This window comes from Diadema setosum, chromosome 2 (assembly GCF_964275005.1).
Source record: "Diadema setosum chromosome 2, eeDiaSeto1, whole genome shotgun sequence".
NCBI classification, from domain to species: Eukaryota; Metazoa; Echinodermata; class Echinoidea; order Diadematoida; family Diadematidae; genus Diadema; species Diadema setosum.
In genome coordinates, this window is record NC_092686.1 from 10,125,166 (window position 1) to 10,137,267 (window position 12,102).

Consider the following 12,102-nt stretch of genomic DNA (forward strand, 5'->3'; position numbering starts at 1 on the left):
TTTTATTGAAAAAAGGCATAACGTACAAACAAGAACAAAACAATACATGCATAATTTGATACATTGAAACAAAGTATTACACATTAAACGTGAACTTATTAAAATAGATGCCTAGATTACGATTTTTAAGGCAATGTGTTTTTTTTCTTTTGTTTAAGACGAATATAAGAGAGCAGTGAAGGGAACGAGGGTTTAACCTTTTAGAATTTACAGCGATATAAGAAAAATTTTGTGCAGAGCAAAAAGAAAATGATACAAGACGAGTGAGGTTGAGAATGGTTGACTCCATACTGATTAGATCTTGTTCGCACTATGCTGCGAAGTGGTTATATAGAGTAGGCTCCACCATAAACCTGCACACACAGACGTCGCCATTTTTGTGGCGCTGACAGGGAAATACAAGCTGTAATGGCGACCAGTAAGAGAAGAAAAAATCGGCATTGTAGTTATTAAACGTCCTTGACTGCTTTTGTTAAAGGGATGGTACAGTATTGGTAGAGATGAGAATTGGGCTTTTAACTTTTTGCGAGATACCAAGAAAACACTTATGATATAGTACAGAGCATACCATTCTAAGAGGAATTTAAAGTTTATTTGATGAAAATCGCGTTTGGAATGACTGAAACATCCAAAAACAAAGTAAAACAAAGCGGTCGTAATAAAGTGTGGGTCCCACACTTTATTAGAATCGCTCTTTTTTGGATATCTCAGCAATTTCAAAACCAATTTTCATCAAATAGGCCGTAAGCATTGAATTCCTCATAGAATTACCATGCTCTTTCATATTTCATAAGAGGTTTCTCATTATCTCACCAAAAAAATGTTAGAAACTTGAAATTAGATCTCAACCAAAACTATACGATCCCTTTAACTGGTTGCATATGTTGTCTTATAAGAGAGAGAGAGAGAGAGTGGAAAAATACTCTGTATAGGGGAAAGATTTTGAAGAAAGAACTCATATTACTGCTGAAGGGTAGTGAAAATAGGGGGGTGCAGGCAGACAAATATAATTTATTCATGACCGTTTGAATGTCTGTACTTTATATAAAGATATGCCCTATGCAGCTCTACAGGTTGTCATAGATTTTTCATCTTAACCTCTTCATCGGCAACCATGCTTTTTGCTTGTTTGTTGTTGTTTTTTGCATGTTTTATTGAAATCAATTTAAATGAACAAGATTTACATGCGATGTTAAATGATTGGAACATACCTAATTGCAAAAACAACAACAGCAGAAAAAAAAGAAGAAGGAGAAGAAATAAAAAATAAATAAAAGGCAACCTGTTTCTGGCAACGTCGTTAGAATTTCAAGTGGTCCTGAGAACTTAATCAGGTGACTCTGACATGTCTTGCTTCATGCAAACAAAAAATTAAGAATCTCTCCCCCCCCCCCCCCCGCCCCTAACAAAAAAAAAAAAGTGAAATGTTAGATATTTTGACTTGTAGAATGCGGAGGAATATCACACTTCTTTCTCCTAGAGGAACAAAACACAAAAGCATGTGCAGATCTGTTAAGTTTTCCATGATTTCGTTTTGGGGAGAAAAAGTTTGTGATAGTTATAAGGTGCAGTGCACTTCCAGTTTTCCCTTTTCCGGATCTTCAAGGAATATTCTTACAGTCTTTGTTTCAAATGCACACCACACTGTACCGCCGTAGATTTCAGAATTATTATGTAATCTGTGGCTGCTCCAAGCCTAGTGTAGACAGTTGCAACATTCACAGATAATTATGGAGACCCGCCCGACCCTGCAAGCTTACGTGCCAAAGAGTGAAGACGTGTCGAACGTTAGCAGCAGAAGAAACCCCCTCTCTATTTAACCCTTTACAAAACTTTGTTTATAGAAATGTCATCGCTATTGCACCTGAATGTCTTGTCCTGGATGTGGAAGGATTAAGCGTACGCTTTCAGCTGGTAACCTTTATCAAAACCCGATCTTGAGACGCGCGCAGACATCGAGCAAACAACCATGTCGTCTGCGCCAGGTAACGGGCGAGAGCGGTCGAGTTTCGTTACCCTGGTAACTTGCAAGGCTTTGAAAATCTCAAGTTGCGAACGGATTTTGTTTTTCGCCTCTAATCCCACTCAAATTGAAGAGGATGACTCACGAGAAGAACCCCCATATAAGTGGTGAAGCGTGTCTGTACGCTATTTTTATCATACATGTGTGATTGTAACACCTTTAAGTACCCTTACGTGGTCGATTTAAAAGATTTACAATTTGAAAGGACAAGGTTCAGGAAGTTTTGAGGTGATGGTGCACGGTGATGGTCCCGATGTACCACTTAGAGTGCAATTCGAGCCATACAAAGTTACAATTAGCTTTAATGAATAAAGTCCAAACATGTTGTACAGATTTCTTCTTTATCGAACCCGAGTGAGGAAGATTTGAGCTTACAAAATTTTGAAAGTTTCACATGTTTTAAGGCAACAGTGACAAAGTATTGACAGCGACAACCATGTAATATGTCAGTGAGCTGCAAATGAATAATATTAATGAGTGAGGATGTCTGTGCTTGCTTTAAAACAGATGAGTTGATTTATCTTTCATGCATAGAAGATAAACCAACGAAGCAGAACTGAAAAACAGTCCTTGAACAGAATATTGCCGCATGCTCCGCAACGATGAAGGGAAAATAATACATTGAATTGGTGATGAAATAAATTGCGCGTCTCGTAATAATAATGTGACCGTCTGAATAGCTGACTCATAGCTGAAAGCTGAATTGTCTTTGAAGAATTAGACTCCTCGTGTTCCATCGGCTTGCGTTCTATTGGTGGAAGTCCGCAGGAATTCGTTGTCAGGACCAATAGATTTTTACACCTTGATCCACAAAGTTGTGTGGCCTACGTTCCTCAGTATAACGCGCCATCATCACTATCACTCTCCCCCCCCCCCCCCTTTCTTCTCACACTTACACACTCCCTCTCGTCAACTTTTCTCTTCTCTTCTTTTTCTTTACTCTGCTCTTCCCTTCTCTCGAGGAAATTTAAGGTAAACAGCGCCGCTGGTTACAATTTTTCATAGCTAATCGTGCACTTTGCATTCCTCGTTTGCTTTATTAGGTATATACCACAATTTTTTTCTCCTTTTTTTCGGAACCCAGTGTTTGTTAGTGCTAATTCTAAACCAACACCGCCGGCTATGATTTCCTTATGCGGCGATTATAATTCTGACATATTGCAGAGTCAACCGATGTTGTGAAACCAAATGATAAATATTGATCGGGAACAAGGTCGCCTAAGACTGGAAATGGATATGTCTTTGTCGTAAAGTGCGGTTATAACTTTATAATATGATGAATTAAAACGACAACCTACTCTGGAGTAATTGCGAAGCTCACGGGTTATATAGCTTCGGGAATGTTGATTTTGTCGAATTGGAGAGAGTCCGAAGCCCAAGGCCGCCATCTTGACGGTCATCAAAGTTCGTGGAGGGCGCACTAACCCGACCTATTTGATGTCTGGACTCGGGCGACAAGGAAATTGAAACATACTAGTACTGTCGATGACTCCGTGGCCTTTGATGCGAGATAAAATGCGCTATGAAGTCCTGGGCAATATTTTGTGTGCTTCTGCTAATCCACGATGTCTTGATGATTACATACACGTATTTGGTTCATGTCTTCGTACACGTGTTCCTTTCTGGTCCGGATGACTCCGAAATGGTTCTGTTTTAAAAGCGCAATCTATTTCATGTCCATTTTGAACTTTGATGATTCAATATGAATATCAGACATATTATAAACAAAGAAACATCCATTAAAACGAAGAAAAAAAAATATCAAGTTATGGAATTGTAATGTTGAGAAATCAGGAGCTCATGAACGTTATATACACGTGCCGTTGTGACCGAAATTACCGTCTTATGAAGAAAAGAAAAACTTTCTCATATCGTTCCTGATTTAAAAGAAATTGTAGATTGTTTTGTTCGGTAAAGTCAACATAACATGAAGTGTAATTTTGCTTTATGTTAAGAACAACAAAAGTAACCAATGTCGATATTAGAAACGGATTATTTCGCAGGTTTTAAAAAAATAATGTAAGTTGAAGACATCATCGCCTAGTTCAGTTTGCATGTATTCGGTGAAAAATGTGGGGCGCTGTGGCATGGTGGATAAGTCTCCTGACTCCCAATCGGAGGACCGCAGTTCGAATCCCGTTCAGCGCTTTTATACGTCCTTGGACAAGATGTTTTTAACCCACTAAGTCCCTTTTGACCCCGGCTCTCGACCCAGGTGTATAAATGGGTACCCGATAATGCTAGGGTAATAATAATGGCAGGGCCCTCTGGTAGAGCAGTGGTAACACTGAAGAGGCTACCCTGGATAAAGAAGACAATACTGTTATATTAGGGCCCATTACATGATTTTATTTTAACATTCAAGAACTTTCTTATTCTATGATCGACTTCGTTTCAAGTTCTACCATATACGTTTCGTATGATTTTATTCTATCGGTTGTTAAAGCAACTCGAACATCGTGTAAAATTGTACCTTGAACTCCACTCTCTTACTTCGCAGGTAACAAGGAGACCGCGTTCATCTACGCCATCACTTCCGCCGGCGTCGTCTACTCCGTCACCCGCTCTTGTAGCCTCGGCAACCTGACGGAGTGCGGGTGCACTGTCGCTCGTGGTCATCCGGGTGACGACGTCCTGGACAATGCCGAGGAGTGGAGGTGGGGCGGCTGTAGCGACAACGTCGATTATGGAATCGCTCTCTCAAAGAAATTTGTTGATGCCGCCGACCGATCATCTTCTTCGTCGTCGTCATCCAGGTCGTCTTCCTTGTCGACGTCGGGGCCGCCGGCCGCGCCCACAAACAGTCGGAAGCTGACGAGAGAATCCGAAAAGCGTGTCATGAATCTCCACAATAACGAGGCGGGTAGACAGGTAAGGTCAAAGGTTAATATTAACAGGGACTAAAAGTCACATGAATGTTTTCAACGCTGACAAGTGATTTTGGAAAGAATGAGAGATATTTATGTGCAGTGTACTGATGGCAAGGATAAAGCAGAGATAAAACATGCGTGGCATCTAGTATCATCCCCGGAGTGGTTGTGCTGTTGTGTTTATAGTGCTCTTGCATACAGCGTAACAGTTTCAATGTGTCTGACATTGCTGACATTGTCTTTTCTCTAAATATAGCTTCCGATTATTATATTCTCCTAATTCATATTCTTTTTCCTCTTAAATTCTTTTCCTTCTTCTATGATGTGGCACTTCTTTCGTCTCTTGCGTCTTCTTCTGCCGCTTCTTTTCCTTCTTTTCTCAAGTTCTCTTTTCTTTCTTTTTCCTTTACCGTATCCACTAAGATTTGTGTACTAACCTTCTCTTTTTTTTTCTTCTTTTATTGTTATCTTTTTCATATTCTCATCCCTCTTCTACTTTTTATATTTTCTTTTCCTCAACTGTTTCTCCTAACTCTTCTTCTTCTTCTTCTTCTTCTTCTTCTTCTTCTTCTTCTTCTTCCCCTTTCTGTCCTCTTTCCTTCTTTTATTCCTGGCTCTATTTCTTGATGATGGGGGATAAGTGTGATCAGTTGCGGGCCAACAAAGGATGATGTAAACGTAATAAATTGGCGTTTTAGCCGAATTTCGTGACCTCATAATGCACTCACGAACTCATTGTCAAAGACAATTTGCGGCTTGTACTGGATCGCGCGTAATTGACGGAAACAAACGGAGCACGTGCTCGCTGTTTGCCGTGCACAAGCGGTTTTACGCCGTAAAGTGATTAGTCATACCAGTTTAAGACGGTTTAGTCCGTGCGTATGTGTCTACTACTGTTATGTCTCTGTGCTGTTCGTTTGTGTGTGTTACAATTTTTAGTAAGTACTGGATGTTTATTAATTGAGAACATGGTTTAAGTGGGGAATACCTTAAGGACTCTTAAGTCGAATTAGAATCTTCTTGGGTATGATGAACAGATTATTTCAGTATCTTTCGCAAATGCTTCTTTGAAGGCAAAAAAAAAGCATGTTGAAACAAAACATGATGTGTAGCAGTGTAAAAGTAACTTTCATCATATTATAGCATGTGTTTAGTTTTTATGAAAAACTGCTTCAGAAGTTTGGCATGGAAATTTACTAACTCGAATGAATAGATTTTTGATGTTTTTTAAACTCATTTTGCCTAATGCCCGCAGCCAAAATTCATAAATGTTTTATTGAAATCTTATATCATGCCTTTGATTCAGTTCTTGCCTCGTTTTGACGAAACGATGCGAGAGGGAGCGCAAATTCTTATGAGCTTTTCTTAAAAGGCCTTGAATGAACATGAAATTGAACTGAAGTTTATCGAATAATGTTTATATTAATGTAAACAATCTTAGCTGCATGACCTTACATAACACCCATTGTCTGTGTAGGAGTGAGACCATGGACTGATTGCCGGCAAAACAAGTCAAAAATTTCTGAGTGACACAATTGGGTGATGTTTGTTATTCCATAGGTTCGTTTATCCAAAAATGAAATAAGACTCGCTATTCCGAAACACATAAATTCCATAATTATTTACCTAGATATTCGTTCAGTGCATCTGGAATTGGAATAGGGTTTATCGTATTATACCGAAGGTTCGTTAATTCCAAAATGAAAATGAGGTCTGTTATTCCGATGGTTCGTTCATCTAAAAATGAAGACAAGGTGCGTACTCACAAACCTTCGGAATTCTGAACCTTATTTCGTTGTCCGATCAACGAACCTTTGGAGTAACGAACCTTTTTTTCGGATTAACGAACCTTCGGAATAAGGAACTGTAACCGACAAGATTTACCGTACTTTATTTTCTTCTCTCATTGATAGCGGTGTTAGAGTAAACTATTTCGGAAACGGTCTACTTGCACGATGTTGATGTTTGTTCCCAGATATCTTAACGACAACATAGATATTATGACGACAGCATACTATGTTAAACTCTTGCATGTTGAAGGGTTCTTCCTCATCAGAACATCATTTCGAAACAAAGTCGGCAAAAAGTGGACGATGGTTGGATTCGAGCCACGACAATCATGCTTACACCCTCGTCTCTAAGCTGCACGTCACAGGCCAATAAAACGTCATTTTAAGACTCAGGTGATTATGTAAGAACACCTGCATGGTGACGCGGGAATGCAAGATAGCCGTGTTTTTCCTTCGCTTCCTCGACATTTTCATAAGAAATCTTCTGTGTCATTTACGACATACACGAATATTTACTTACTTGGATGACCCCATGTGCTGTTATTTACTGCAGTATAGGCGGGCCGTTTTTCACGTGTTTGAAATGACCGGAATATTACAAATTTTAATCTACACCATGCGGTGTGTAGTGATGGACGCTTAGGTGGACTTCCGGAATATTTAAAAAGAAGAATTGATAAAGATCGTGGGAGAGAAAGAGGGGGTGGGGAGAGGGGGTAAGGGAATACCTCTATAACAAGTTCTCAAAAATATCGTCTGATTCGCGTGAAGATAAAATTTGATTTCGGTTTGGACAGTTGCACCATCCGCCGGTTTTACGGCGTGACTAAACGCTCGCTCAGATGTTGCCGATGCGGCAACCAACGGCGTTGGAATCTCCAATGTGTTTGTTGTGGTTGACTTATTGTGGAGCAGTCGCGTCACGGATGAAGTTCTGTATTATAGTATCATTTTCAGATTTCATAAACAGCTGGGTGAAGGGGAGCGGTCATGACGTCATTCTGACTGTCCCACTTCCGGTGATGATTTGTTTCAGTTATAGTTGTAGGGATATTAATTGTTTCGCGGAAATTTGTAGGAACCGTACCAAAACTATTTCATCGCATATTTTAGTCATTGTATATTCAATTCCTCTTCCGATATTCGATGCCACAGTCGCGACACAGCAACATTGCGTCCCTATCTTATGGGAAAGAGTAGGCAAATAAGTTTGAATCTGTGTTTAGATATTGAACAAGCCCCCTCCCCCCCCCTACAAAAAAAAAAATGGAAGAGACCAAACAATGCAATACAAAGCAAACAACACACACACAAAAAAAAAAAAACCACTGTTAATCCAGTTTCGTTTAGCATCTGCGCGAGGATATCTTTTGCGCTGCACGGCCGGGGACCTACAGGCGAGTTTTTTTGCACCGGATGCCCCATGCCGATTTTAAAGTCGCAATTGACATACTAGTCTACGGTATCCCAGTTCTATCCATTAATGTTCATTTTTTTTTTCTATGTCATTTCGCTGCATGTAATAACACGGCAAGAACTAGGGTTTGTTTGGATCAAAGGCTTTTGCCGCCAATTGCGCATAAACAGGATAGCGGGTGAGGCCGTTAAACGTGCGACGAAGGCCAAGCGTGCCCGAAGAGAACAGCTTGCAGACGACACGTTTATGAAATATTCTACTCATGCATCTTTCTTGCTACCATCGCGCCATTTTCTGGTTACCCTTGCCGTTAGCTACAGCTTTGCACCGAATAAGAAGGTTATCGCATGTTAGGGAACCGTGTCACGTTTAGAACCTATTTTAGCATTCCGCTTCCTCTTACAGTAAGAGAAACGACCCCTTCCCCCCCCCCCCAAAAAAAGACAAAAAAAAAAAGCAGAGACAAAAAAAAAAAATGGGAAAAAAGAGGACGAATTATTGATGGTTATTACGGGAAACGGGTGTTTCTTTCAGCGTTTTGGTGAGTTGTACATATAATGCATGGGCTACTAAATAATGCCGTTATAATCTCTAATTTGCATTAGAGACCCGAATGATTAAAGTTAATGTTGAAGAAGACTAACGGAACAAATGAATTGTCATCTGCAAGAGGGTTGATGGTCCAATATATAGTACAAACTGAAACTGATTGTATGACTGATATCAATCGTAACTTTGTGGTTAACCGAGTGCCTACCCCCATTTACAATAATTGACTGTCAAACTCAATTGATACAATGCCTGTGAAAGATACAGGTCTGGAATATTCCCGCGAGATTACACGATTGGAAAATAGTCATGACGATGACTGGGTTCTGGGAAGTTTTGCTTTGTTTTGTTTTTGTGCTTTTTTTTTTGTTTGTTTTTTTTGTGTGTTTGTTTTAATCCAGTCATCGTTACAATCTGTATCTCTATCTGTCTACATATCGATCTCCGTGATAACTATTTGATCACAGGATTTTCAAACTAGCAGTTTGTCGGAAGCGATGAGACTGACCTACATGTGTATCAGTAGCTACATCATGTAGTGGCATTCTTGTCGATGAAGGGCAGGAGTGTCAAGATTATTTGTAAATCTCGACAATTCTTCAGTCATGATCCTCTTACGTGCTAACCTATAATGAGGGTTATTTCATTGAAAAGAGAATACCGCTGCCCATCTCTTGACTTGATTAATCTCGGCTTTGGACAGCGTCCGTTCAATTAATCATAGAATTTTCATTGTTTGTCCTTTGTTGGTCGAACGGTCGCGTGAAAGAAAAACAAAGCAAAGCAAAACACCGGAGCAAAACAATGCCATGCAAGCAAACAGTGAGGTGTCCCCGTTTCGGCCCAACGCCAATTCAAAGGCGTGGGACCCGCTGACGTAGCGAGTCATTAAACGCCTTGTGTCGGGAAGGGTAAACAGCGGCGAAGTTTAATAGCGTGTGCAAATCCTCTTATACAACAAGATGTAGAGAGCTAACGTTCCTCGTAAATTGGATGCTCAAGTGTGATGTAAAAGAAGAGAGTAGGAACGAACGACAACTTAGTTAGAGTAAATTCTCAACACCTCCTTGCCAAACGATGACGAAGATGGAGAACTCGAAAGAGATGCATTTTATGTTCCGACCTCCCACGAACGCATCGTTACAGTGCTGGTTATCTGGTGACGAGACCCTCCTCCATGATGGCACAGCTTGTAATGAGTCACTGGTATTTTTAATTAATTAAGTTAAATTCATCATTATTTTAGATAGATAACTGCATTAAGGAGTACGTGTCGCGTAAAGACATGTCTAAAAAGTTGCGTGACACATATAATTCCAATCTGTGAAGGTAATCGAATAAAACAAAGACTGTCGGTACACACTCGATCTGTATTGTTTAACTTGTGTCTTGGCGATGAGATGTTTCATTGTTTGAGACAGTGACTCAAATGTCTTAATTTCTAACATATCCTGATGGAATCCCATTTTCTTTGGTAATTTTTTCACTACTATTTTTTTTTTGTTCTTTATCGTTAGAATTATTTCACTATCAACAAAATGAAATTGCGAATATTGTTACATGTGGAATTAACATTAAAGTTTCATTGACTTTGACTGAAATGTTTAGGTATAAAATTTATAGTGCATTAGATATTTACGTCATTCTATTAGTTGACACTGATAAAGGAACTGTCTTTTAAATTTCTCTGTATTGTAGGTTGAGCCTCTCTCACCTCTCGGAAAATGACAGTCACTCCCACCCCCTCCCCCCCCCCCCCCCCCCCCCCGCGTTGTACCGACAACACGCGCACTTGGCGTCTGGTCACAACGGTGATCAGTGCCGTATATTAAGAGAGTCTGGCCAACTCGGTTTTCGGCTGAGGTGTTTTGAAGCCTGTGATTGGTCAAAAGCTGGTCCCGTGACCTACAGGCGCCATGTTGTTACCAAAGTCAATCACGCGGGCGCGAGCAGAGCTCATACGCAGTGCCCATTGTTCATTACGCGCAGCTACGCGCTAATATTGCTTGCCTTAGGGACTTCCCCTGAATATCAGTCATGGTGCAGTGGGGATATGTCATTGCCGTAAGGTTGTCAACTTAATTGAAGTAAAATGTACAACACGAAAGATATTTTGATATCTTATTGCCATAAACTGAAGATTCGTCATGCCTTCCTGCGCAGCATGGCGTTGCGCGAACCGACCTGGCTCTTAGTGTAATGATGCACCGCTTTCCGACAGATCCAAAACAAAGGAACTGGAATTCTGTAAGGAACATTGATAATTTTGAAAACAATGAAAACATTGTAAACATTGAAAACATTGTAATGTTTTCTGTAAGGAACTGGAATTCCCTGTCGTCAGACATTGTTTCTGCGCCATCTGTGGGATCATTTCGAAACCGTCTAACGGTTGATCACAGTGGCTAGTTGTTTTCGTCAAATTTTCTCTGTGCTTGTAAATATCTGTAAATAAATTGTATTATAATGTAAATAGCACCAGTCTGCAAGAATCTTCAGGCTATTGAAGGAGGCAGACTTAACCAGAAGAAGAAGAATAAGAAGAAGGAAAAAGTGGGAAATCAGAGTGCGACGGGAAAAATAATATATATCTGATTTGTTTTCTTTGGATTCCTCGCAGTGTCTTTGAGACTATCCAAGTTTTGATTCACATTTGTATGTCTCCGCCATAACATACGAAAGTGTCGCCTGAGGCATTTGTTTTGGTCGTCCGTCCTTCCTTCCGTCTGTCCTTCATATCGCAATCAATATTGTGGACACCGTTTGAGGTAATGAAATTTGACATGTATGCTTGTGTGAGTGGACGAAGTTTTGTTTTTAGCTTATAGGGCCTAAACTTTTGTGTAAACACGCTCAAAGTGAAAGGTCAAAATCATGTATATAATGGTTAAATTCTTAAAATATCACTATTTGCCCCATATCTATATGCAAAATCTGGAAGTATAAGTACAGGTATTTCCAAACGAAACTTACTGCCTGACCGTGATTTTCTCGTGATTTTATTTTATTTTATTTTATTTATTATTTTTTTTGGGGGGGGGAGGGGGGGGGGGCGGGGGTATGGGGGGGGGGGGGTATGGGTCAAGGATCAATGTCAGGTAAAATGTAATGTTAAGATTCTACTCTCTATTGTTGAAATACTATTACCCATGCAGTTCCTAAATATTGTACCTTGGAAATTACCCAATTCACAAACTTAAAACCAAATGGTACACGTATTTGCATACCATCATTACTACACAATGACGCGTGATAGGGAAAGATTTTTGGCCATGATGGTCAAAGGTAGGTGAAAATACTGAAATGACAGAATTTTCTATACATTTTTAAAATAACCGTTGAAAGTATTGCCATGAAAATAGTAGTAAGTAAAAAGTAGTGAGAAGAAGTAAGCAAAAGTAAAAATGCTCAAATTCCTTAATACTTGCTCTCTTAAACAATAAAAGACATCCA

The 12,102-nt window shown here is 39.8% G+C and overlaps 1 protein-coding gene across 1 annotated transcript in view; it reads left to right on the forward strand.

Moving 5' to 3' along the window:
- LOC140238271 (protein Wnt-16-like) overlaps positions 1-12,102 on the forward strand; it is a 36,988-nt gene that overhangs the window by 22,918 nt on the left and 1,968 nt on the right. The window contains exon 4 of the mRNA XM_072318210.1: positions 4,524-4,894. Coding sequence (XP_072174311.1) covers positions 4,524-4,894 — 371 coding nt within the window. The remainder of the gene's footprint in view (positions 1-4,523; positions 4,895-12,102) is intronic.